The following is a 27,887-nucleotide window of genomic DNA, read 5'->3' as shown; positions in this document are numbered from 1 at the left end:
GGCTTCAAAAAAACAAAACTAGTTTGTATTCAGGATTTTCTTGTGTTACAAAACAAATAAACAAGGGAAAGTACTACATTCGGTGTCTCCATTATTCAGCTCATAGAATCTTTTTCACAGTTTGTGAAAACCCTCTGTTTTTAAAGCCTTCTAAGCCAGGGGAGCAGAACCTGGGACCCAACTGCTGAAAGTGGCCCCCAAGCCTCTCTACTTGGCCCTTGAAACGCTCTCCCCAGGCCATGGCCCTCACTCATTGGCTCTGCTGCGTGTAGAGTTGGAAGGGACCCCTTGTGGTCATCTAGTCCAACCCTCTGAAATGCAGGAATCTCAGCTAAAGCATCCATGACAGACGGTCACCCAACCTCTGCTTAGAAACCTCCAAGGAAAGAAAGTCCACCACTCCTGAGGGAGACCGTGTCCTCGAACTCAGATCTTGCCTTTGTGAGAGGGCGGGGGGGGGGGTGTCTGCAAATGTGTAGAAATTAGCTCTACCGAACCACAGGTGAAATTTCCACCTGTTGCCTTGCTCACTTTCCCTGCTAGCCTTGCCCACCTGTGCCGTGCGGCCCTCGGAAGGTTTCCCAGACATAAATGTGGCCCTCGGATTGAAAACAAAGTTGTGTGTCTCCCAGCCACCAATCTAAGCCAACAGGCATCGAATCCTGCCCCTCTCCCCATAGATATTCAGGCCGGCTCTCAGCTCCCTGGGCTATTAATAGCCTATAACTTGCCCGCTACTCCGGGGGAATTATCTTGCTTCCTTCCTCTCACGCTGGAGAAAAGCAAAGCCGGCCAGGTCTGGCCAAAGTCATCGCCCTTCCCCTCCACCCTAAACCCCCCTCAGCGCCCCTCTCCTCCGACGGGATCTTGTGCGGGGAGAGAGGCCCAGTCCAAAAAGGCACGACAGGGACGCCGGGTGGGATTCGAACCCGGTACTCCAGGAGTTAAATGGGTGGGTGGGTGGCAGGAAGGAAGGAAGGAAGGAAGAATAAAGAATTTGCCAAGGCCCGAGAATACAATCCATCGCCTTCGTGCCCATAGGAAGTTGCCTCACGCAGACTGACCGTTGCTCCAGCTAGCGCAGGGTTACCTACACTGACTGGCAGCAGCTCACAGGGAGCTTTTCCCAGACCTACTTGGGGCCTCTTACACACAAAGCAGGAGCTATAGTCGTTCCCCTGATTTAAATAAGGTTCCTCCTCATTGTTCTGAATAAACGCCTGGTTTCAAGCACTGCCTTAGACCGGCTGTAAGGCCCAAAGCCCGGCTTGCAAGATTCCTAACCAGGCTTGACCAACCCAGAAACTTCATTCTGAGGTGCAGATACACACAACTCTTTTCTCTTTGGCAGGCTGAGAGGAGTTCCCTACCAGGACAGGCTTTGCTCGTGTGCTCAAGACATCGAGTCTATAAAACATATTTTGCTGTACTGTGCGAAACATGAGCAAGCCAGGGTTGAACTGATATTACCCTTGCTGGTACCTTTCCCGGGAAAATCAGAGGCTCACTGTGTCAGGTTCCTATTGGAAGACCGGGCAAATGCTAGAACATTAGCAGTGGCGAAGTTTTTATCGGTGGTTGCAAGAACCAATGATCCCTATATTCTAAACAAAATGCTTGTTTAACCTGGAGGTAGGCTGTCTGAATTGTGCGTTGCTCTGTAACAATTTGTTGAGTCTCTGGACTGTAATAAAGATTGATTGATTAATTTTCTCTTGTAAGCAGGATACTGCCCGATCCACAGCTCCCTTCTGTGCCTGAAGAAGGCGCCGTGATTCCCAAGCGCAGAACTGAGGCCTAGTAACTTGAGACCCCGGCAAGACTTGACAATGGCCAACTCAGCTGCCAACCTCAGCCCGTCTCGGCCTCAGGGCAGCTTCCAAGTCCGTCACAAAGCCTCATTGTCATGCCCGTCCCTGATGCTCCCAAGGCGCTGGGATCCCCGCCAGGCACTCGCAGTTCCCCCACGGAAGCGCAGCAACCTCCGCAGGGCCTCCTCTGCCAGGTGTTCTTGGCACAATGGCCATGTTTCTCTCTTTCTCTCTCGGCGGCCGCTTCCTGGCAAAGCATCTGCGCCTTTTAACGGCTTCCTGACCGGCAGAAGTTCCAGAAGTCCAGCTTTCCCTGTCACCTGCCATTGCCAGGAAGAAGCTTCCCCGGTTGAATTTCTGCCCGCCGCTTGGCTTTTTTTTCCAGCCCGAGGGCCGCTTCCCCTCATCAGTGACCTTCCAGGGGCCGCATGCCTGTGGTGGGCAGGGTAACTGAAGGCTATATTCAGCCAGAGGTCTCCCTTCTTTTGCATGGGGAGTAGGACATATGGCACACAGAGGCCCAAGGGCCAGTTAGAGAGGGCCCGAGGGCCACATTCCATCGTGGGCGGGTCCAGAGGCAAAGTGGGCGGAGCAGCAGATGGGACCCTGACATTGAACAGAGGGACACACCAGGAAAAGTCAGAATTTTCCACACACCGCCTAGTAAAAGGCTACAATTCCCAACACGGTTTATCCATCAGTCCCAGGGAACTCTGGGAACTATAGCTCTGTGAGGGAAATAGGGGGCCTCCTAATAATCCTCAGCACCCTTTAACAAACTACCATTCCCAGTATTCATTGGGGGGGGGAGAGCGATGGCTGTTTAAAGTGATATCAGAGCACTCTTAAATGCATGGTGTGAATGTTCAGTCCATTAATTTCAATGGGTCTCTACTTTGAGTGGGGCTTAATTGCCATGGCTTCCCCCAAAGAATTATGGGAGCTGTAGTTTGTTAAGGGTGCTGAGGGTTGCTAGGAGACTCCCCCATTCCCCTTCACAAAGCTACAACTCACAGAGGTGGCTTCACAATCAATTCCTCTTCCCAGGTTTAAAGTGGCATTGCAGTGCTTTAAATGTACGGTGTCAAAATGGCCATTAATCTCAGCGGGTTTCCACTCTGAGAGGGGCTTAATTGCCTACAACCCAGAAGTCCGCACTGCGGGGGGCAAAGAATGGACAAACGCTGACAAATACGTACAAATGCATATTCGTTTCAGCTCAAAACACACGCGATGGAGAAGGGACCGCCCGCCAGGGTGGCGTTGACGACTGCACAGGACCCTTACCTTGTAGGCCTCGCGGGCAACGGTGTCGTTCCCGTCGCCCCGTCGCCAGGGGAGCTGCCGGTCAGGGAATGTGGAGCTCTGCAGGCTCGCCCCAAAGAGGTCGATGTAGAGGAAGGCGTATTCGCCCGCGGCGAGCCCCTCGCGATGCGCGTGGACCATGAGCTCGCGGAAGATGTCGGGGGCGCAGCAGACGAACACAACTGCAAGGCAGAGAAAGGAAGGCTGTGAACAGGGCGGCCGCTACGGTTGCAAAGGTGTCTCGAGACACCGGGGTGGGAAATGTGGAAGGAGGCACCCCGCTTTGGGACGAGAGAAAGCAAATCACTAACATGTTGGGTTATTTCATTTCATTTCATTCTTTAAATTTAGTTACCGTATTTTTCGCTCTATAAGACGCACCAGACCACAAGACGCACCTAGTTTTTGGAGGAGGAAAACAAGAAAAAAAATATTCTGAATCTCAGAAGCCAGAACAGCAAGAGGGATCGCTGCGCAGCGAAAGCAGTGATCCCTCTTGCTGTTCTGGCTTCTGGGATAGCTGCGCAGCCTGCATTCGCTCCATAAGACGCACACACATTTCCCCTTACTTTTTAGGAGGGAAAAAGTGAGTCTTATAGAACAAAAAATACAGTATTTCTTTTTATAATGGCACAGCTCCTGCCCGCCTAGCCATTCGAAAGCATGTCAAAGTGCAAGTAGATAAATAGGTACCGCTCTGGCGGAAAGGTAAATGGCATTTCTGTGCGCTGCTCTGGTTTCGCCAGCCACATGACCTGGAAGCTGTCTGCGGACAAACGTCGGCTCCCTCGGCCAATAAAGCAAGATGAGCACCGCAACCCCAGAGTCGTCCGCAACTGGACCTAACGGTCAGAGGTCCCTTTACCTTTAAGAATACATCCATAAGTACATAAACCACATGTCTGAAATAGAACAGCAATCCTGAAGCCATCTTGACTCTTAATGACCCCAAATATTTCCTCTGCAGAAGGAAATATCTTAGAAAAACCTCTCCCAATGGTTCTTTTCACTTACAAATCCTTCAGCTCCTGTCTTAAGGGCATCATTTGCATAGGAATAGGGTCCGCCTGAGACCTGGATTTGATAAATAGGTACCACTCCAGCGGGAAGGTAAACGGCGTTTCCGTGCACTGCTCTGGTTCGCCAGAAGTGTCTTAGTCATGCTAGCCACATGACCCGGAAGCTGTACGCCGGCTCCCTCGGCCAGTAAAGCAAGATGAGCACCGCAACCCCAGAGTCGGCCACGACTGGACCTAATGGTCAGGGGTCCCTTTACCTTTACCTTTTTTATCCATTTCTATACCCATTACTTAGCTGGAGAAACTGCAAAATCGCTTTTGGTTCTCAAACTGTTTCAGAAACTCAGGTTCGCCTTTCAGTGTGAAACAAGTCACATTTCACATCCTGTATCTAAGATAATCCTGGCAGGTTCTTTTATAGAAAGGTCCGGAAAGCTGCCTGCAAACAGATCATAATACACTGGAATGTCCCCTCTACACACACACTTTCCCGTCAACTCTGAGAGATCAAATCCCCGCCATCTCAGGGGTTGTGCACACATTTTCCCCTATTTTCCATCCTTGCTGAGTTGGAAATACAGTGGTACCTTGGTTCTCAAACTTAATCCGTTCCAAAACCAAAGCGTCCCCAAACCAAGGCGTGCTTTCCCATAGAAAGTAATGCAAAACAGATTAATCCATTCCAGACTTTTAAAAACAACCCCTCAAACAGCAATTTAACATGAATTTTATTATATAATGAGACCACTGATCTATAAAATGAAAGCAATAAACAATGTACAGCACTGCAATCACACAATCAATCAATCAATCAATCAACCAGTAGCTGAACTGAGTTCCATAAAGTCACAAAAACAAAACAAAAACAAAAAGGCAGAAACAAAAAGGCAAAATAAATAGCAAAAACAAACAGACCTCAGCGTAACACTCAAAACGGAAGTGTGGCACTTAAAACAGAAACATAAGACTCAAAACAGAGCACGTTCGGCTTCTGAAGAAAGTTCACAAACCGGAACACTTACCGTATTTTTCCGTGTATAACACACACAAATACGTGTATAAGACGCCCCCTATTTTGGGGGGACTCAAAATTAAGAAAATGCAGTATGCACTATCCGTGTATGAGACGACCCCTTATTTTAAACTTCAAAAATATAGTCTTATTCACAGAAAAATATGGTACTTCTGGGTTTGCAGTGTTTGGGTGTTGTTGAGTACCAAGGCGTTTGAGAACCAAGGTACCACTGTACAAAAAACAGCCATTTTTCTTCCACCCTCCCTGCTCCTCCTAAAAAATAAATAAGCTGGGCTGCGCACACCCAAGTCGGCAGCCAAATCCTCTCCGCTGGGAGCCATCGGCACCTCCGGGAGGTTGCGAAAGGAGAGCTGTCTGTCTGCATTAAAAAGGCCCTTCCCATTTCTTGATCAGATTCTTCTCCTCTTGCCAGGCCCTCGTCAGAGAGGGGGGAAAAGAAGAGAGCAAACTGGAGCGAAAGGAGTACAAATAAGGCATCCATCAAGAGACCGTCTCTCCCCTTTGCTGATTTGCGTTTGGAGCACACAGGAAGGACTAGGCAGTGGCGTAGCATGGGTTGTCAGCACCCGGGGCAAGGCAAGTAATTTGCGCCCAACCCGTGGATTTGCGCCCCCTAACCCGTGGATTTGCGCCCCCTAACCCTAACCCCCAGATGTTGCGCCCGGTGCGGCCGGCCCCCCCTGCACCCCCCACGCTACGCCACTGGGACTAGGGCTTGGGAGAGCAGGGTTCGAATCTCTAGTCAGCCAGAAAGCGTGCTGGGTGTGAGCTTGGGTCAATCACCATCTCTTAGCCTGACCTACCTCACAGGGTTGTTGTGAGGAGGAAATGGGGGAGGAGGACCCACGTATGCCACCTTGAAATCCTAAATGGAATAAATAATAATAAGGCGCTAGTCCTCAAGGGAGTCTCCCTGTTGCCTCTCTGCATGAGCAGCGTTCCCTCACTCAGCCTCTGAAAGGTATTCTCTCGCACGCCTCTGCAATCAGATCCAAACGGATTGTCCTGTCATGAGGGCAAGAAAAGAGGGCAAAATTTGGGGTTCTGAAACCCCAGTATCTGGACGCGGGTGGTGCTGTGGGTTAAACCACAGAGCCTAGGACTTGCCGATCAGAAGGTCGGCGGTTCAAATCCCTGCGACGCGGTGAGCTCCCGCTGTTCGGTCCCTGCTCCTGCCAACCTAGCAGTTCGAAAGCACGTCAAAGTGCAAGTAGATAAATAGGTGCCACTCCGGCGGGAAGGTAAACGGCCTTTCCGTGCGCTGCTCTGGTTCGCCAGAAGCAGCTTAGTCATGCTGGCCACATGACCCGGAAGCTGTACTCCGGCTCCCTCGGCCAATAAAGTGAGATGAGCGCTGCAACACCAGAGTCGGTCATGACTGGACCTAATGGTCAGGGGTCCCTTTACCTTTATATGGAAAACAGATTTGAAAAGCAAATAACTTATTTCTCTTATCTTACAAGGCTGTATTGCCAAATCCCAGGAGAGCTTTAATATTAATGATTTTGATTGCTGGCATTCAAGGGGTTGGCAGATTGCCCAGCTGGAAAAGATCTCTCACAAACTGAACAGAGCTGAAATGACATTTCCCCCCCTTCCATATATGCCATGATTTTATTTCTTCTACAAAATGTTGAGGCGCATGATCGCTCTGGGCGACCAGTCTATGCAAACCTATAAAGAACCTTTATTCTCAGCAAAAAAGGAACTCACAGGTGGGGAAACGCTTTTTTTTTTTTTTTTTTTAGCTATTAATTTTTAAGGGGATCTTTGCAGGAGTTAATCCTTCATTATCCCTTTGGAGCTGCGCTGTGTTTTCGTACTTTTGCGCTTCCGGACTGCGAGGCTAAAATGTTCGATTTGTGGTTTCTCTTCTGTTTGTTATGCTGGAACTTTTGTGTTGCTGCTGTTAAGAAAAATAACTCCAACAACAACAACAACAACAACAACAACAACAACAACAACAACAACAACAATAATAATAGACTGATAAACAAGAGATAAATGGGCTGATAAATCACCGGAAGAGAACCGGCTGCAGAGTCAATGAACCTGCAGGCCGCAGCAGAGAGAGAAAAGATTTGGGGAGTTGGCAGTGGGAAACAGGTGAGTCTCTGAGATAGGTGCTAATATGCACAAGTCTGCTTTCTGTGCTGGTCCTGTGGGCTAACCGAGAGGCGAGGTCCAAGTCTGGTCTGTGGTCAAAGGCACAACATGGAGGCAGTCTGTAGCAGCTGAAGCTGGGTGCAGGGCAGGGAGTCGGGTGAAGTCAGGAACAGGCCTGCAAGCAGGGAGCCAGGGCAGGTCAGGAGCTCTTGCAGGAAAGCAGGACAGGGTTCAGGCAGGAACTAGCAACCAACAATGTTGCTCCCGCAACCTGGGACTGGGGCTGACTGGCTTTTATCTGCCCCAAGGCATAGGGCGGCCCCGATCCTCAGGTGACTTGCCTCTCCTGGCCTGGAGGTGAGCACTCCTTCTGCGAGAACTTAGTTCCCTCCGCCTCTCTGCCCTGAGCCTCTGCAGCTCAGGAGAGACTGGAGGGTTACCGGATCCAGAGGCAACCTCAGCTTCCTCTGATGGGGCTGAGAGTGGAGCACCTGCAGGCAATGGGTCCTCCATCCCCTCAGGGGCCAGAGCAGACTCAGCTGGTGCCTGCACCTGAGGATCCAGCACAGGTGAGGACCCTCAGACTCATGCCCCAGCCCCAGCTCAGCTGGTGCTGGAGGCGAGGTGTTATGTACTGAGTTGAATAGGATCCAAAAGGCAGCAGTCTGATTGGTCCTAGAACAATAAGGTCAAGAATGCAGCAATCTGATTGGTCCTAGAACAATGCAGCAGTATGATTGGTCCGCAGGAGCCACCCAATCCAACTCCAGGTGGAAGTGAATCCGCAACCTGATTAGCCTACAGGAGAATCCCAGAATTAGCCAATCACGTGCGGCCCACTGTGTAAATAATGTACAGTGGTGCCTCGCAAGACGAAATAAATTCGTTCTGCGAGTTTTTTCGTCTTGCGATTTTTTCGTCTTGCGAAGCACGGTGTCGGAAAAGTTTTGGAAAAGCTTCAAAAATCACCAAAAACCTCAAAAAAAGGCTACCACACCGCGTTCTATGAGTTGCTGCTCGAAGTCAAGTCGCAACTGTATTAACGGTGTTAAGAAAAAGGAAACAAACTTGCAAAAAACGCAAGACGTTTTCGTCTTGCGAAGCAAGCCCATAGGGAAATTCGTCTTGCGAAGCAGCTCAAAAACCGCAAAACCCTTTCGTCTAGTGAGTTTTTCGTCTTGCGAGGCATTCGTCTTGTGGGGCACCACTGTATATAAAGCAGATATCTTGGGGGAGCTTTCATTCCTCACTACAATGAGCTGAATAAAGAGCATAAAATCCACACTCGACTCTGAGTATATTTCACGGGGAATCCTGTGTAGGCTGGGATTCCTCAGGTTCAACATCCAAATCCCAGGCCATCACACGTTCTCCCTTTGGGATGGGGCCCAGGACAAAGGCACCTAAGGATGGAGGCCAGTCCTCGTCACTGAACCGCACTCTGAAATAAATGCTCTGTCCGACCAGGATCAGGAAACGACGACTCAGCAAAACAGGAAAACGCTGGCTCAGGGGGGCCAAGCTTGCGGCGGTGACCCCTCCCCGTGGACAGAACGCGCCCCTTGACCTCAGGAGCCGGTGGAAGGGGGGGAGATCGGGCGGGAAGGACGCTCAGCAGGAAAATAACAGGATGTCTCTTGGCCGGGGGCCCAAGAGAGGGTGAAAATTAGTGAAAGCAGCCCAGACTAAGCCCTGGACACCCTGCCCTTCGCCACCACTGCTTCCGCCTTCAGTTGGGCACAGAAAGTCCTGTCGCCTTTTTTCTCCCAGTTGGGAAAGGGCTCCTGTGCCTTGGCTTATTCTTGTGAGTCGGGCCACAGGTCCACCTCGCATAGTGCTGCCTACTCAGGCCGGCAGCAGCGTTCTCTTTTCATAGAATCATAGAATCATAGAGTTGGAAGAGACCACAAGGGCCATCGAGTCCAACCCCCTGCCAAGCAGGAAACACCATCAGAGCACTCCTGACATATGGTTGTCAAGCCTCTGCTTAAAGACCTCCAAAAGAGGAGACTCCACCACACTCCTTGGCAGCAAATTCCACTGTCAAACAGCTCTTACTGTCAGGAAGTTCTTCCTAATGTTTAGGTGGAATCTTCTTTCTTGTAGTTTGGATCCATTGCTCCGTGTCCGCTTCTCTGGAGCAGCAGAAAACAACCTTTCTCCCTCCTCTGTGTGACATCCTTTTATATATTTGAACATGGCTTTCATATCACCCCTTAACCTCCTCTTCTCCAGGCTAAACATGCCCAGCTCCCTTAGCCGTTCCTCATAAGGCATCGTTTCCAGGCCTTTTTGCATCGTAGAAACACAGAATCGAAGGTGTGTACTTTTGTAAACCAATAAAATCTTTAATAAAACTATTTATTTAGAAAAAGGGTTGGAAGGCTGACTACAAGGGTCATCTAGTCCAGGGGTCAGCAAACTTTTTCAGCAGGGGGTTGGTCCACTGTCCCTCAGACTTTGTGGGGGGCTGGACTATATTTTTTTTGGGGGGAATGAATGAATCCCTATGCCCCACAAATAACCCGGAGATGCATTTTGAATAAAAGGACACATTCTACTCATGTAAAAACACACTGATTCCCGGACCGTCCGTGGGCCGGATTGAGAAGGCGATTGGGCTGGATCCGGGCCCCAGGTCTTAGTTTGCCTACCCATGGTCTAGTCCAGGAATTTTTTGCCCAACGTGGGGTTTGAGTTATAGCATAGAACACAACTGCTTTATCATGGGACATCTAGAAAGGATAACGCGACGCAGCTACACAAGAACACGAGTCATTCCCAAAATATAATTATAAAGAAGCCTCTTGCATAAGTACCTTAAGCATGCTTACAATGAGAGGTGTGAGCTTGAAATATCTTTTGATGCTCTCGTTTCCAAAAGATATCTCTCCACTTTCTGCAAATAAAAAATATATTTATATTGATACTATACTACGCTGCACTGAAATGTTTAAATGTTTCTGTGATTGTCCTTGAATCTTCCCAGCCTCTACTGCCACACCCTTTGAGAAGCACTGCTCTAACACTGAAACATTGTTGGCTCTAAAAAAGAACATTTTTGTTGAAATGCAATCATGTGGGAGAATGGGGGACACCTGGGCCTCAGAGGAGCGACGGTACTTAGTATTTTCGGTCCGAATCTCTGTTCTCAAGCAGGGATTCAGCCCAGATCAGTGACACGTACAGAGACACAACAGGGAAGCTCCTTCCCCCAAAGGCGAGTCAATCTGTTGCACCTCTGCTTGAAGAATCCAGTCGCACCCAAATGCAATATTGGAGACTGTTATGAGAATTACAAGGTCTAAGATATAAAATATAAACCACTTGTCTGAAATAGTATAGGAGAACGATCGTGAAGCCATTTTGACTCTCCCAAATTGATCTCAAATCTTCCTCTGCAAGGAGGAAGGAAATGGGAAAACCTCCCCATTGTCTCTTTGCTCACAAATCCTGTCTTAAGGGTGTATCTGTGTATGAATAGGGTGAGCCTGTGATCTGGATTCAGGAACTGAGTGTTTACCATCACAAAAGAATGGCCAGATTGCCCAAGTAATACAATCAGTGACCATTATCAGGTACCCTGGCAGACAGGTTTTCTGCAGTAGACCGCCTCCTGTGATCTATTTCTGCTGTAGACCGCCTCTTCTGTGATGTATGTATGATGTATTGGGGAGGTGGTCTTGAGCTAGAGGGTGGGCAATTTCAAAAGTCTATATAAGGGCTTGCACACCATTGTTCTGGGTTCCTACTTCCTCCTGTGTGTGGTGAGTGGGGACCCTGTTGCAACAGTTTAATAAAGATCAGGCTTACTAGCCGCTTTGCTTCTCAATATTCTCTGCTTGGCCTCTGTTATTTTCTCCTCCCGATCAGTGGCGTAGCGTGGGTTGTCAGCACCCGGGGCAAGGCAAGTAATTTGCGCCCCCTAACCTGTGGATTTGCGCCCCCTAACCCTAACCCCCAGATGTTGCGCCCGGTGCGGCCGGCCCCCCCTTCCCCCCCACGCTACACCACTGCTCCCGATAGAGAACCTACATAAGGACTCTATATAGGCTCTTGGGTACCCCCATAAGGGAAAAGGAGCAGTTTTTTTTTTTCTTATAAGAGACAGAATAAATCATGCTACACTTTTCAGGCTGCATCTGGGATTTGCTGTGCCCAGCTGTGGGCACCACATCGAATCGTAGAGTTGGAAGGGGGACCCCAGGGGACATCTAGCCAGACCCCATGAAATGCAGGACTTTAAGGAGGGCACTAGCAAACTGTCCAGAGGGGAAGACCCCAGCGCTCAATAGCCGGGAGAATCGAAGGTTTTAAAGAGAGACATGATGCCTTCAAGTATCTTATGTCTTGTACAGGCTTGTCTCTTGTTGCTCCAGTGACTTGCACCTTCCAAGCATCATTCCACTTTAGCAGTTGATGCAATAATACCAATCATTCCACTTTACTGGGGTGCATTCAGACACGGGGGGATATTCATAATAATAATTTAGTATTTACAGTGGTGCCTCGCAAGACGAAATTAATCCGTTCCGCGAGTCTCTTCGTCTAGCGTTTTTTTCATCTTGCGAAGCAACCCTATTAGCGGCTTAGCAGATTAGCGCTATTAGCGGTTTAGCGGCTATTAAAGGCTTAGCGGCTATTAAAGGCTTAGCGGATTAGCAGCAAAAAGGCTATTAGCGGCTTAGCGGCTTAGAAAAAGGGGGGGAAAGCGGAAAAAGTGGAACACTCGCAAGACGTTTTCGTCTTGCAAAGCAAGCCCATAGGGGAAATCGTCTTGCGAAGCAGCTCAAAAACGGAAAACCCTTTCGTCTAGCGGGTTTTCTGTCTTGCGAGGCATTCGTCTTGCGGGGCACCACTGTATACCCCTTCCAACAAAAGATTAAAAATACAGTGGTACCTCGGGCTACAGATGCTTCAGGCTGCAGACTCCGCTAACCCAGAAATAGTACCTCGGGTTAAGAACTTTGCTTCAGGATGAGAACAGAAATCGCACAGCGGCAGCAGGAGGCCCCATTAGCTAAAGGGGTACCTCAGGTTAAAAACAGTTTCAGGTTAAGAACGGACCTCCGGAACGAATTATGTTCTTAACCCGAGGTACCACTGTACATTAAAATGTCAGTCATTAAATACTCCCCTAAACAGGGCTGCCTTCAGATGTCTTCTAAACATCAGATAGTTGTTTATTTATTTGACATCTGGTGGGAGGGCATTCCACAGGGCAGGTGCCACTACCGAGAAGGCCCTCTGCCTGGTTCCCTGTAACCTCACTTCTTGCAGGGAGGGAACTGCCAGAAGGCCCTCAGAGCTGGACCTCAGCGTCCGGGCAGAATGATGGGGGTGGAGACGCTCCTTCAGGTATACTGGGCCGAGGCCGTTTAGGGCTTTAAAGGTCAGCACCAACACTTTGAATTGTGCTTGGAATGACTGCCAAAAATGTGAATCTGTTTAAGGATAACTGTGAAGGATGTTGGATTAAAGAGAAGGGGGATTTGGAAATATGGACAAATCAGAAGTTGTTACTGTTGGGCCGAGTTACTGTGGTGGGGATGAGGGCTGCTGTGTTGCTGGGGATGTTGCTTTTGTTTCAAACATTGCAAGCTTTGGATGGGATGGATTGTTTCAGGAGGTGGCAGAGGGATGTTTTTAGAGTTGTTTGGCAGGGCAGGAAGCCTCGAGTAAAACTTAAGATATTGATGGATGCCAAAGAAGGAGGTGGACCTGCCCTGCCAGACCTTTAAATTTCATTGTGAACCATCTGCTTTTTGCTGGTTGAGAGAATGGCTGCTTCTTGAAAACACTGAAGTGTTGGACAATGGCAGACGAAGTTGATGGACTATATGGAACTGGCAGAAATGACTGGCAAGATCCGAGACCAGGGAGAAGAGTCGGTGGAAGAAGATTGGAAAAAGTTTAAAGACTATTTATAGAAATATTGTAAAATTAAGGAATGTTAGAAAAATGTTGGAATGAAGTTATATGGCTTTAGTAGAAATGTCATAAGGAATTAAGTATAAATAGATTAATAGAAAATTAAAGGAAAAATAAGGCAAGAATGTGTTAAGATAATTATAGGATAGAAAACAGAGTAAGATGGAAAGGAATTGCTGAAACAATTAATAGAAGTGGAATACAAAAAGGGAGGTGTGAGGAGGTCGCTGGAAATAAGTGAATGAAATATAAGATATTGAATATGTTTGAGGTGTTTTAAAATTGTTTTTGTTGGTTTTTGCTTTGTTTTGTTAGTCCATGTAGCGTTTTTGTATTGTATTTGTATTGTTTTTTCTTTTTTTTGTTTGTAGTGTTGAAAATGTTGAAAACGTAATAAATATCATTTAAAAAACAAAAAAAAAATACAAAAGTAGCCCCACGTAGAGCGCATTGCGGTAGTCCAAGCGGGAGATAACCAGAGCATGCACCACTCTGGCGAAGCAGTCCGCGGGCAGGTAGGGTCTCAGCCTGCGTACCAGATGGAGCTGGTAGACAGCCGCCCTGGACACATAATTGACCTGCGCCTCCGTGGACAGCTGTGAGTCCAGAATGACTCCCAGGCTGCGCACCTGGTCCTTCAGGGGCACAGTTGCCCCATTCAGGACCAGGGAGTCCTCCACACCTGCTTACCCCCTGTCCCCCAAAAACAGTACAGTGGTGCCCCGCAAGACGAATGCCTCGCAAGACGGAAAACTCGCTAGATGAAAGAGTTTTCCGTTTTGGAGGTGCTTCGCAAAACGAATCTCCTATGGGCTTGCTTTGCAAGACGGCAATGTCTTGCTAGTTCCTGCTGGTTTTTTTTTCCTTCCCCCCTTTTTCTAAGCCGCTAAGCCGCTTATCAGCTGATCCGATCAGCAGATAAGCCGTTAAAAGCCGCTAAAAGCGCTAATAGCGCTAATCCGCTAATCCGTCAATGGGCTTGCTTCGCAAGACGAAAAAACCGCTAGACGAAGAGAATCACAGAACGGATTTTTTTCGTCTTGCGAGGCACCACTGTACTTCTGTCTTGTCAGGATTCAACCTCAATCTGTTAGCCGCCATCCATCCATATTCAGATGTGGGGGATATCGCTAGTGTGGCCCCTCCCGTTTTCTGCTGTTCGTTTCAAACAACAACACAACAACAACACGTCCTTCTGGCCTCCAAACATGTGGGGAAACAGAACAATTGCAGAGTAAAACGACTGGCGGAAGACAGCCTTCCACAAGTTGCGTTCAGAGAAGAGGGATACACCCACCCACCCACCCGGCACTGACCTTTGGCCCAGGGATAGGTGGTGCAGTTTACAAGCAAAGGTCTATTTATATCCGGGGAGGAGTGGAGAGCTTTGGTTCTTCTTCTGGTTCAAGATAAGCTTTAGAAGAAGCCTGGAGTGTCCTCCACAAGGTTATCAGCTTATTGCTTAAAGTTATCAGATATTGAACCCGAGGCCTTCTGCAAGCAAGGCAGGCGATGTGCCACCAAGCTCCATCCCTTGGTAGGCCACAGGCCTTTGATGGCACAAGACTGCCTGAGATGATGAAGAGACCCTGCCGGTCAAAGCTCGCAATATGGGGTTAGTTCAGAAGTGGGGACCTGTGCTTCTGTAGATGATGCTCACCTGTTAGTTCCTAGGACCAATGAAGGCTGCTTTATTCCAATTCAGACCTTTGGTCCATCCATCTCAGGGGTCAGAAACCTTTTTCAGCAGGGGGCCAGTCCACTGTCCCTCAGACCTTGTGGGGGGCTGGACTATATGGGGGGGGGAATGAACGAATCCTATGCCCCACAAATAACCCAGAGATGCGTTTTAAATAAAAGCACACATTGTATTCATGTAAAAACACCAGGCAGGCCCCACAAATAACCCAGAGGTGCATTTTTAATAAAAGGACACATCCCACTCATGTAAAAACACGCTGATTCCTGGACCGTCTGCGGGCCGGATTTAGAAGGCGATTGGGCCGGATCCAGCCCCCGGGCCTTAGTTTGCCTACCCATGATCCAGCTCAATAGTGTACACACTGAGTGGCAGCAACTGTCCAGGGCAGGCTTCCTCAACCTCAGCCCTCCAGATGTTTTTGGCCTACAACTCCCATGATCCCTAGCTAGCAGGACCAGTGGTCAGGGATGATGGGAATTGTAGTCTCAAAAAACATCTGGAGGGCCGAGATTGAGGAAGCCTGGCCCAGGGTTTCATACAGGACATTCCCAGCTCTGCCTGGGGATCGAACCCAATACCTTCTGCACTCAAAGCACGTGCTCTTTCACTGAGCTACGACTCATCTCCCATCTAAGGAACAGGAAGGCCTCGTGAGCCCTTCCTGGCAGCGCCGGCCAACCGTTTTATTGCCGTTCCGGAGGCACCGGCTCTACGTTTCCCTCGGCGGTGAGAAACTCCGGGGAACATTCCTGACGGAACGCAGAGCAGCCCCAGAAATAGCAGCAGCCCTAGACAACAACAAAGACCTACACCAGGCTGAGAAAACAATCTCGAGCAAAAAGGGGGGGTGGGGGTGGAAGTGAGCCAGAGCTGGGGGGGTAGGGGGAAGGCCAAACAAGCACCTCTGGGATCCCAGCTATTTTGGGTCGCATCCACACAGTGCATTCCAAGAACGCGGCTTCCCCCAAAAAGAATCCTGGGTACCTTGCCAGAGAGCTACAATTCCCAGCACCCTTAAACTACGGTTCCCGGGATCCAGGAGAGTGGAAACGTGTGCTTTTAAATGTGCATTACGTGTTTGGTGTGGATGTGTCCTTTGTTGCACGGAACCACCCCCAAACAGAAAGGGTCACCCTAGAGGTGAAAAGTCCAGGTCATATCCACACATAACCCCCCAAGTAAAATAAAAATACTTAACTATAAAGATGAATATGTGAAAAATTTGAAATGGAAATGAGTCACTTGGAAGATGCTGTGGCAAATTCTAGCAACACAACCCGCAACCCAACTGAGCGATAGGCTCAGTTTCCTGAATAAAAGGGCAGTTTTTAAGCCACTGAGAAGTCTTCTCATCCTTTGTGCTGGCTGGGGCCAATCAGAATGGAAGGAGGGGAGTCGGCCACTGAGAATGGGCTCCCGGGGTCACTTTGGAGAAGGTGCGTAGGGAAAACTCAGGAGCAGTTTGTTCTGCACGCTCCAAAGCTATGTGTTGTCAGGACCAGGTTAGCAACAACTCACACAGTGCCAGGGAAGTTCTCCTCTTATTCAAAGAAACAAAGCGGCTCTGGAGGCCAGGCCTAGTGAGCGCAGCAGCTCTTCCCGGTAGAGTTGCGAGGACTGTGACTTCCCCCAGCTCCCTAAGTCTCCTCCTCCTCCAGTTCCTTCCCAAGCAATCTGAGACTCCAATGCCTTGTCTGCCTGTACTCGGCCCTCTTCACACCTCTCCTGGTTCTGGGAGACCAGGGGGCAGGAGGAGAGCTGCCCATCGCAGGAGGGGGAGACCTCCTGGATTCTTCGGCAGCCTGCCTCAACTCGGCCTCTTGGCCCCCTCCTCTCCAGCCTCTGCTTCTGCCTCCAATTCTGCACTGCTCTATGCCACACACTCTCCCTGCTCACAAAAGCCTGTTGCCTTTTCAGATTCCAATGCCTCCTCCTCCCGGTCTTCTCCCTTTTCTCCCTCTGACCACTCCTTGTCGTCCCACTGCCACTCCCCTGGCTCTGCGCACTGAGATACCACTTTGACCCTCCCGGCTTCCAAAGAATCCTGGGAGCTTTAGTTTGCTAAGGATGCTCAAACACTGGTAGCAATGAACTGGAAAGGGGGAAATTCTCGGATTGGCAATGTAAATTACAGGAATATGCAGAAATGGCGCAATTGACTAATAGTTTGAGAGGTAATACAAGACAAGTGTTTGTTCAAAAACGGGATAAATATAAGAGATCTCTACGAAACCATAACAGTGGTATAATGTCTATGGCAGCATTCGACTGACGCTCGTCTAAAGTAACCCATAAGAAACAAGACAAAAGGTACAAATTATTGCAAGAATGTATTAGAAAATATAGAAAGAGTCAGCTAATAATGATAGGTACATTCATCATCAGAAAAAGAGTATGCACCGGGAAATGATAGGAAGCCTATTCTCATTTATTTTAATTTATGCTAGTAAAAAGATAAGGGGGAAAAAAGAGACAGCATAAATCTTTTGTAAACATATACAAGACTATTTGTATATGGTTTATACGGTTCTGTTTATATTTTTGTTCATTCATGAATGTGTACATTATCTATGTTATATACAAATTTCAATAAAGTATATTTTTTTTAAAGAGAGAGGGAGAGAGAGAGTTGTCAGGAGACGCTGTCTCCCCTTGCAAAGCTACCAAAGTTTTACAGCCAATCCCCTGCTTCCCAGGGAACTCTGTACATGGTAGAGGTCTCAGGTCTGACATATTTGAATGGTCTGCACCCCTGCGGCTGGGAGATCCTGTCCTCTTCCACATTCGCTTCTCCATCCATTTGCAACTTAACAAGGAGGCACAGAAGGAAAACCAGAAGCAGGCTTCTTATTGCAAATTGCAACAACCACAGATCGGAGTATCAGGAAGACCCAGCTTACGTTCTCTCTGCTATGCCTCTTGTGTGAGAGAGACAGCCCATTGTTTGAAGGCAGCTGCCATGCCCCCTCTTAAATCTTCTCTTCTGCAGGCTAAACATACCCAGTTCTTTTCAAAAAAGTGTCGCACGCACACAAAACCTGCTGGATCTAGCCCTGCGTCCTGTTCTCACAGTGGCCGACCAGATGCAGCCCACTAGCAGGAATTAACTGCAAGCGTAAATGTGCATCTGGTATTGCCATTCTTTGCAGGACAGCAGGCATTTCCAGACAACCTCTTTATGCAGCGATCACCTTCATTTCTGAGCAGGGCAATGGGATGAGCTGTCGGAGGAGGTTTCATTCTGATTTGTTGGCAGGGAGGTGAGGTGAGGTTGCCTCAAGGCAAGTTTATATCCCCCACTTTCTAGCGCAGCTTCCCCATCGCTCCCCTTATGGCAAAAAGTCCAATAACTTAAGAGGAAGAATCTCTGCTGCGCAAGACCTCCCAATCAACTGCGAATAAGAGGCATTGTGACAGGAACAGTGCTAGAAACTCATAAATATAAGCTAGGCACCAAAGGCTCCTTAAACCAAGGTTGCTGTTGCCAAAACGTAACGTCTAGTTGCCATTTTGGGGCAAGGCGCTTCTCGCTGGGACTACTGCAATGCGCTCTACGTGGGGCTACCTTTGAAGGTGACCTGGAAACTACAACTAATCCAGAATGCGGCAGCGAGACTGGTGACTGGGAGCAGCCGCCAAGACCATACAACACTGGTTCTGAGAGACCTACATTGGTTCCCAGTACATTTCCGAGCACAATTCAAAGTGTTGGTGCTGACCTTTAAAGCCCTAAATGGCCTCGGTCCAGTATACCTGAAGGAGCGTCTCCACCCCCATTGTTTAGCCTGGACACTGAGGTCCAGCGCCAAGGGCCTTCTGGCGGTTCCTTCATTGCGAGAAGCAAAGTTACAGGGAACCAGGCGGAGGGGCCTTTTCAGTAGTGGCGCCCACCCTGTGGAACGCCCTCCCATCAGATGTCAAGGAAATAAACTGCTAGGTGGGCAGGAGCAGGGACTGAGCAACGGGAGCTCACCCCCGTCGTGGAGATTCAAACCGCCGACCTTCTGATCGTCAAGCCTTAGGCTCAGTGGTTTAGACCACAGCGCCACCCGCGTCCCTTTGACTACCAACCTAGATGACTTTGAAAGAGCTGTAGGCAAATTCATGGCGGCTGAGGGCTATGGGTGGCTGGTAGCCCGGCCGGCTGTGCTCTGCCTCCGCAGTTGGGGGCAATAACGCTTCTGAATACCAGTTGCTGGAAACCTCCGGAGGGGAAAGGGGTCCTGGGTTTGAGTCCTGCTTGTGGGTTCCCATTGGGGCACCTGGTTGGCCACTGTGATGAGAGGACGCCGGACTGGACGAGCCATTGGCCTGATCCTCTTCTTATGTCCTGGATTTAGAATTCATAGAATTGTCTGATGGACTACATGGAACTGGCAGAAATGACTGGCAGAATCCGAGATCAGGGAGAAGAGTCGGTGGAAGAAGACTGGAAGAAATTTAAAGACTACTTGCAGAAATACTGTAAAATTAATGAATGTTAAAGGGATGTTGGATTGAAAATAAGCGGTATTGGTAAAAAGATTAACAAGAATATGTCAATACGGATTGACAATGGTTGGAAATATATAGTTATAATAGGTTAAGATATTGAGTAAAGGTAAATGATAGAGGGTAAGGATTTGCTGAATTAACTATGTGAACTGAAATACAAAAAAGGGGGGTGTGAGGAGGTCAGGAAACAAGTAAATGAAATATAAGACATGAAAATATTGATTTCTTTTTAGTTTTTTCTTACTTTTTATGTGTTTTGTTTTTGTATTTTGGTATCTCTTTTTCTTTTATTACTGTTATTCTTTTTTGTTTCTTATTTTTAATTTTGTAACCTTTTATTGTCTGTAAAATCTCAATAAATATCATTTTTTAAAAAAATAGAATTCGTAGAATTGTCGAGGGACCCCTGAGGGTCATCAAGTCCAACCCGCACGACCTTGGAAATAGGAGTCTTATGCTCTGCTAACTGAGCTATGCCAGGATTGGAGGGGGAAAGGGCGTGGGATATACCATATTTTTCGCTCTATAAGACGCACTTTCCCCCTCCTAAAAAGTAAAGGGAAATGTGTGTTTGTCTTATGGAGCGAATGCAGGCGGGAGGCTCTGCTCAGCGCTCCCTTTAAAGAGCCCTGTGGGGATGCCCTTCTCCCTCCTCGGGGAAAACCCTCCAAGAGACGCACACATACTCTGCATGCTCTTTAAAGGGGGAGCCTTCATCCCGCTGTCCGGAAGAGGCTGCGCGTGGCTATCCCAGAAGCCAGAACAGCAAGAGGCTATCCCAGAAGCCAGATCTGGGATTCAGAATATTTTTTTTTCTTGTTTACCCCTCCAAAAACTAGGTGCATCTTATGGTCTGGTGCGTCTTATAGAGCGAAAAATGCAGTAAATGCAAAGGTGCCGGGGCAAATGAAGCCCACCCACCCCCAATCTGGGAGAGGAGGGAGAAGTCAGACAGCCAGAGCCAAGCACAGGGTGAGGTTTACTCCCTACACAGCTCTCCTGCCTTGGCCAGAATCCCTGACCCTCCTGCTATGGGGCAGCCCCACTCCACCCGCCACCTTGGACAGGAAAAGTAAGATAGCAGAGCCAAGCTCTTCCGCGAACAAGGCCCCTTTCGAAACCCCAAACGCCTTCCAAAACCCACACCCCGCTGCGGAGACGTCCCTGTTCCTCTCCCAGCTGTTATCAGGCGTGCTGCGGTTAACACCCATCTGAGGTCGGGACCCCTTGCTATTAAAACTCAGCTCTTGCAACCGGGGCAGGCGGACGGCAGGGGCGAGGGGTGTGTGTGGAAAGAGCCTCTTCCCCCACGGTTCTCAAAATCTGCCAACCTTTTTAAAAAAATTAACTTTCACCCATGGCAGGGATCAGCACAACGCCCCAAGGTCTTAAAAGTTGAGGCACAGCCCTTTAGCGAACGCCCACCGTGGCTTTGGGACGGGAGGCTAAGAAGCAGGTCTCCAGAACACGTGCAGAGTGCTTGTTTGGGGCCAGGTTGTAGAGGTGCTTTGCAGGCAGCGCTCTAGCGCTTCAGTTTTTATGTAATTTTTTAGCTGGAAAAGCCCAGCACGTCCCTTTGGATCGATAGAATATAGCCAGCTGCGGATTATAGGGGCAGGGAAAAAAGTTAAAGTTTTTAATGTATGTGTAACAACAGCAGCTTGGATTCTTTAGGCACAGAAATGGAAGGAGGAAGTCGCCACTAAAGAAGGACGGATAAGCAAGATAATGGGCTATGTGGAATTAGCAAAATCAACAGCAAAATTAAGAGACTCCATTGATGAGTGTTTTGTGGAAGAATGGATGTTTTTCCCCACCAGACTGCTAAGATACTACAGCACGATGAATTTGCGAGAAGGATTTGAACTACGAGCAACAGAAGCCACTAGATTATAGAATGGTGGTTATGATTTAATAGTCTTTTACAGGGTTCAGCAGCAGAGGGAAAACAACAACTCCATGGAAAGCGGGGTGGGAAGTCGACAAAAATAAAAGGAAAAAATGCAGTTGCGTATTGGATCGTATATGTTTAAAATGTTGAAATTTAGTAAAATACAATGGGGGTGGATATATACAGTAGTACCTCAGGTTACATACGCTTCAGGTTACAGACTCCGCTAACACAGAAATAGTACCTCGGGTTAAGAACTTTGCTTCAGGATGAGAACAGAAATCGCGCAGCAGCGGCACAGCAGCAGCGGGAGGCCCCATTAGCTAAAGTGGTGCTTCAGGTTAAGAACAGTTTCAGGTTAAGTACGGATCTCCAGAATGAATTAAGTACTTAACCTGAGGTACCACTGTATAAAGAACATAGCTAGCTGCCTTATATTGAGTCAGACCCATGGTCTATCTAGCTCAGTATTGCCTGCACTGGCCGACAGCAGCTCTCTGGGGTTTCAGGCAAAGAGTCTGTCTCTCAGGCAAAGAGTCTTATCACCCACCTATAACTCTTCCCCTACTTATGTAAGATTCTAGTCCTCATGGTGTTGGATAAAAAGTCTGCTTTCAAGAGCAACTTGGAAGCTGCCTTCCAGAAGTCAGATCTAAGCAAGTATACACTGGCAGGCAAGTGAGTCTTCGCAGTTTCTGGTGCAGAAGTCGGAAGCCGAACCCAGGACCTTGTGCAGGTATCTAGGTCCTCTGGTGCTGAGCCACACAAACCGACTGGACATATCTAAATACAGTGGTACCTCAGGTTACATACGCTTCAGGTTACATATGCTTCAGGTTACAGACTCCACTAACCCAGAAATAGTACCTCGGGTTAAGAACTTTGCTTCAGGATGAGAACAGAAATCGTGCGGCGGCAGCGGGAGGCCCCATTAGCTAAAGTGGTGCTTCAGGTTAAGAACAGTTTCAGATTAAGAACGGACCTCCAGAACGAATTAAGTACTTAACCCGAGGTACCACTGTATAAACACATCTCTAAGCAGCTTGCACGATCCCTTTCTCTGCCCTCTTTTTATAACCAAAGGATAATTTTTTAAAAAAGCAGGTTACCATCGAGCATAGCAGTGACATCCCTGAGCTATGAGCTATGGTTCAAATCTGACCTTGGCTGCAACTTCAGTCACGCAGCCCCGTTCAGCTGCCCACCCCCCTTGCTGCAAAACGGGGATGAAACTAAGCAGCGCTGGCCTACCTTCCAGGGTCGTTGTGAAGGAGTGCAGAGCATGTATACACAAAACATTCCACGGGGCTGCAGCGAAGTGGGTTTTATGGCCTTTCCCCCATCCCCACTGCAGGGATAAATAAGAACAAGGGCCTGCCGTTCAGGGTTCTTGCACAACAACAACAACAACAACAACAACAACAACTTATTATTTCTACCCTGCTCATCTGGCTGGGGTTCGCCAGCCATTACCGAAAACAGACATGAACCACGGTATAAGTGCCTTTTAAGTGTATTATTTGGGTGAGAGTGTGTGTGTTTTGCAGTGAAATACCTCTGTCTCTCCCACTTCAACTCATGGGCTGCAATGCTCTTCCTCTCATGTGAAGATAAATTTGTTAACACGCACGGTTTGCTGTTTTTCGGCATGTACGAACTTACAAAAACACCTTGTCCTTGGACTGGCAACTGAGCTAAACACACAGTGAGCCGGGAGCTGTTCCCTCACCCCGGACCCAAAATACTCTCACCTATTTATTCCACGGCTCGACACTCCCATGCAGTTGCAGAAACGCACAAACACACACACACTCCCAATGCGGAAAAGCACACAGAGGTCAGAGCAAAGCCGGCCCTCCAATTTGCAGGCCGTGTGCTCCTGGATTTCTGCGTCCAGCTGTTTAACAGGAAAGGAAGGTCCAGGCCCGTCACAAAAGGAAAAGCGAGGCTTCATTAAGAGCAGCGAGCTCAGACCCCCCCCCCCCAAAACGAGAACAGAAACATCAACAAATGACGGCGGAGCTGGAAATATCCGCAGGTTCGCCGGACAAAAAGCGTGTGCACCATGCAGGTTTAACTTGCGGAACTCACCGCCACAATATGTCTGTGCATCTATAACTAACTAGGCACATTCTGGTAGGAGATCTACCGTATTTTTCGCTCTATAAGACGCACCAGACCACAAGACGCACCTAGTTTTTGGAGGAGGAAAACAAGAAAAAAAATATTCTGAATCTCAGAAGCCAGAACAGCAAGAGGGATCGCTGCAGAGTGAAAGCAGCAATCCCTCTTGCTGTTCTGGCTTCTGGGATAGCTGCGCAGCCTGCATTCGCTCCATAAGACGCACACACACTTCCCCTTACTTTTTAGGAGGGAAAAAGTGAGTCTTATAGAGCAAAAAATACGGTAATTGCAGAGATCAGGTAGGGACACCTCAAAGAGAACCTCGAAGCAGCCTACCTCTGATTATATCAGGGGTTTTTTCAAGGGGGGAGTGTGTGGAGGTGCCCCCTTCACCCCCCAACCGTGAGCCTCCTGGACGCAACGGGGTTCTTGCCCAAACGGCAGCTAATCGGCAAACATTCCCTGCAAACACTTAGATGCGCAGATCCACGGAGGGCAGTCCCCACATTCATCCATCACCCTGCATAGCTAAGTGTGGACTCCAGATAAAGCCTCCATTTACAGAGGCAGTCTACCTCCGAATACCAGAGAGGCTCAGATGACAGAGGAAGCTGTTGGCCGAAAGAGGAGCGTGGCCCCAAAGCCGGATTCTGGTGAGGGAAAAGAACGACCCCACAAATTCCATAGCAGATGCATCCTATAGGAGTGTGTCTGCGTTCTTGAAATGGAATCATACCAGCACGCTAAGCATGCACACATTTAAGAGGCAGGGAGAGGCTGTTTTCTTCTGAGAAAAATCCTTCCTTGCTTACCTCCCGCAGCGGGACAGCAGGAGACCCCCGTGGGAGACCGGATTAATTACTCTGCTTGGGGACAGAGGAAAACGCTTAATACAGAGCCAGGCTGCCGGGGAAGGGATGTGGCTCAGGGACAAAGCTTCCCCCTTCCGTGCCGAAGGTTCCAGGTTCAATCCCCGCCATCGCCAAGCCAGGCTGTGAGAGATTCCCTGCCTGAGAGTTGCTGCCAGCCAGTGTAGGGATTACAGAGAACTACGTGCCGCAGCCATCCGAACCCAGTCAAAGACTCCTTTAAGAACATAAGGATCCGGGCAAAGAGGCCCATCGAGTCCAGCGCCCTGTTCCCACAGCCGCCACCCAAATGCCCGTGGGAAGCCTGGAGGCAGGATTCGAACACAAGAGCCGTCTTCCCTAATGCAGCTTCCGGCCACTGGCTTTTGGAAGCATAATTGCTTCCAACCAGAGCATAGCCATCGTGGCTAGTAGCCCTTCTGCTTCATGGATTTGCCCAAACCTCTTTGATGCCCATCGCTGTCTCCTGCAGAAAGGAGTTCCACAGTTTAACAACTTTATTTTACCTGCCCTGAATTTTCCAGCAGAATCTGATTCCCGGAGGCGATGCTGGGATTGAACCCGCGACCGTCTGTATGCAAGGGGAAAGGCCCTGCCACTGAGCTACGCAGGTCTCCCCTCGCCGACCCTCAGCTATTCCACCACCCGACACGACGCCAGCCCAAGCTTATGAAAAAAGAGCGTGTCTGCTTCAAAATAAAGAAACGACCGCAGGGGAACTTCAGTTCCACCCCCACCCAGCTAGCCAAGGATTGAGGAAAGGATCTGTGCAGTGGATTCCGCCAAAATAAGCCCGTGCATTGGAGGAGCAGAGTGGTGTAGTGGTTAGAGCAGGGCCCCTCCAGAGGTTGCTAGATCCCCAACTCCCGTCAGCCCTGACTTGAGTCTAGCAACATCTGGAGGCGCAGGGTCTCCACCTCAGGTTAGAGGACCGGGCTGGGAGGAGCAGGATTAAATCCCTGACTTGACCTCGGTGTCCCTGGGCATACCTCACAGGGCTGTTGTGCAAGGATAATGTGGAGTACGGGTTTTGCAAGCGGCTCCAAGCTCCTTGAAGGAGGCTGGGATTTTATGAAACGTACAAAGGGAGGACAAGGGGAACCCTAAATTGTATAACTTGGAGGTGGTGGGGGTTGAAGGTAGGAAATTCAGCAGGGAAAAGAAGTGTTTAAAATTGGCTCAGTTAAAGCTGGCTCAGTTCTGCCTCACCCAGATGAAGGCAGGGTGAGATTTCTTGCCCGGGAAAGGGAGAAAGGGAGATTGAATAGGGAAATCTGGGGTGGAAAATCAGTGGGGCTGAGGTAGGCAAGGAGTTTTGTTTTGTTGATGGGGATCTGTAGTGGCAAAAAATTATTTACTTGAGGGGGGGCACTTGCTAAAGTAGGGAGGAGGTAATGGCAAACCCATTTCTAAACAAAAACGTGCCTCCTAGGAGCTGGGCTCCCAGCAGCTGTGAACGTTCTCAGTCTCTGCACATGCCCAGAGGTACTCACTTTGGGTACTCCAGAGGCTCCAGGAAAAGGCTCTGCTGTCCATCTCTCAACCAAGAGAGCAGTGTCTGGGACACAGAGGCACCCAGAACTTCACCCAAGATTTTGGGCTCCCCTCAGAACAGACCGAAAAGAGGACATGCGGAGATTTATTCAGTCACTACATTCCCACCTGCCCAAGGAAGGAGCTTGAGGCAGCGCATGGCGTTCTGCCCCCTCCCCATTCTGCCCGGACAACAACCCTGAGAGGTAGGCCAGGCTGAGATCGAGCAACTGGCCCACCTGGCGGGCTTCGTGGTGGAGCAGGGATTTGAACCCAGTCCCCACACTCTAACCACTCCACCGTACTGTCAAGGAACCTCTCTGCCTTCTGAGGTGGAGGCGATGCGCCCAGTGAGCCCTACAGGTACGAAAATCAAATCTCAGGTGAGGAACAAGGATATAGCCGAGCGACTCTGTACTTACTCCTGGCTTTTCGCTTGATGTCGCGTATCAGCGCGGTGTAGTTCGCCCCCAGGAAAGGAATGTCCTCCATCGTCATGTTCATCAAGGCTGGCAGCCTGAGGTACAGACCTTCCACGGCGAAGAAACAGGGGCGGTCATCGTTTTTGTTGTCCCAGTAGAGGAGCATGGCATGGCGCGTCCAGTTGAAGTGCTGGTTCAGGTAGGCCGCAAACTCGCCCAGTTTGCCGTGGCTGGGCCCAGTGCGGGTGGTCAAGGCGTACTCGCTGGCCTTGTTGGCAAAGCCCACGGCCTCGGCCCCCGCGGTCACCAGCGGCAGCCCCCAGTGCCGGGTGAAGCGGGCCACAGGAGCCGCCGTGTAGACGCAACCGGGTCCCACAAACAGGTCCGGGTTGGCGCTCATCTGAAGGTCCACGGCCGACATGGGCGCCAGGATGTCCGAGCAGACGCCGTGGTCGTCCTCGCTGGTGCCGAAGACCAGCTGGACGGTGTAGCCGGGCAGCAGGTCCGGCCGAGCGTTGACCTTGAGGACGGCGAGCCGTATGGCGGGCGCCACCCGTGGCCAGGCCCAGGGGTACGTGGTGTTGCGCTCCGGAAGCACCACGGCGATGGTCAAGTTGGCTGCGCCGGCCGGGCCCAGCTGGCAGAGGGCCACTAGGATCCACCACACGAACGCCGGGCCGTGGGGCGACGCCGCTTTCAGAGGGGTCCCGGGGCAGAGCCACGGCCCGCAGAGGGCCACCCCGCTGCCGCCACGACGCCAGGCCTTCATTCCCTGGCCTCGCCCCGGGTGCCACCCCGATGCCCCCAGCTTCCTCACCCCTTCAAAACCCAACCGGTGCCCAAAACCCTGCAGCAGGTGGCACAGGGTGCTGTGCTAAAGCGTGCCAATCTCTCAAGGGTGCCCGGTTATGCCCACCGTGCCAGCTCCCTGCATTTTGGCGCTTGACCCCTTCCCTTCCACCTCTCTGCAAACTCTCTTCTCTCCAGCGGTGCAAATAAAACCCCAAAACACAACCCACCCCACGGCTGTCCTCTGCCAATCCCTGCTCCCCAAGAAGTTGTGCTGAGTTTCGCTGAGCTTGTCTGCCCGTCGTTGGGGGTCCCGCCCCGAGTTCGCGTCCACCTCTGCCCGCGCTGCCTGCCGCCTTCCTTGCCGTAACTCAGCCTGGAGTGGAAAGAGAGAGAGAGGAGCAGAGGTTTATCTAACTGCAGGGTCCAGAGTTGCTTCTTTCCTTCTTCTTCTCTTCATTCAATGACAGGGCGGCTGCGATCATCAGCACCACCGACAAGGCGTCTTAACTCCTTCCTGCCCGCGACTCACCCCCCTCTCCTTCCCATTAAAAGCAGGAACACGGGATTCTTCCAAACAAAGATCGCCCAGCAAAGGACCCACGACGACGGGTTGCGGGATTTCAAGTCCGGACATCGCAGCCGTCGCCGCCAATATTTATATGCCGCTTAATATGCAGAGTCCCCGAGCGGTTTAACCTAAAGCGGGGGAATTAAAGGAAGGGAGATGTACCTGCGAGTCGAGAATGCAAAGAAATACGTCAGTAGCAGCTCAGCTAAATATCAAGGAACAATAAAGCAGCCTGAGAGAGGAGAGCCGAGATTTTTTAATCCTCTCCTCTTGTTATTATTAGC

General features: G+C 49.7%; 1 protein-coding gene across 1 annotated transcript in view; it reads right to left on the bottom strand.

Annotated features, from left to right (window-relative positions):
• Positions 1 to 27,526, bottom strand: part of NPR1 (natriuretic peptide receptor 1) — a 63,359-nt gene extending 35,833 nt beyond the window's left edge. The window contains exons 1-2 of the mRNA XM_081173501.1: positions 26,244 to 27,526; positions 3,099 to 3,298 (exon numbers count right to left, since the gene is read on the bottom strand). Of these exons, the coding sequence (XP_081029627.1) occupies positions 3,099 to 3,298; positions 26,244 to 27,012 (969 nt within the window). The 5' untranslated portion in view covers positions 27,013 to 27,526. The remainder of the gene's footprint in view (positions 1 to 3,098; positions 3,299 to 26,243) is intronic.
• Positions 27,527 to 27,887: the final 361 nt, after the last annotated feature.

Source organism: Podarcis bocagei (genome assembly GCF_964188305.1).
Source record: "Podarcis bocagei genome assembly, chromosome: 16".
Taxonomy (NCBI): domain Eukaryota; kingdom Metazoa; phylum Chordata; class Lepidosauria; order Squamata; family Lacertidae; genus Podarcis; species Podarcis bocagei.
Note: the sequence above shows the minus strand (reverse complement) of the source record. Positions and strands in the feature narration are given on the sequence as shown.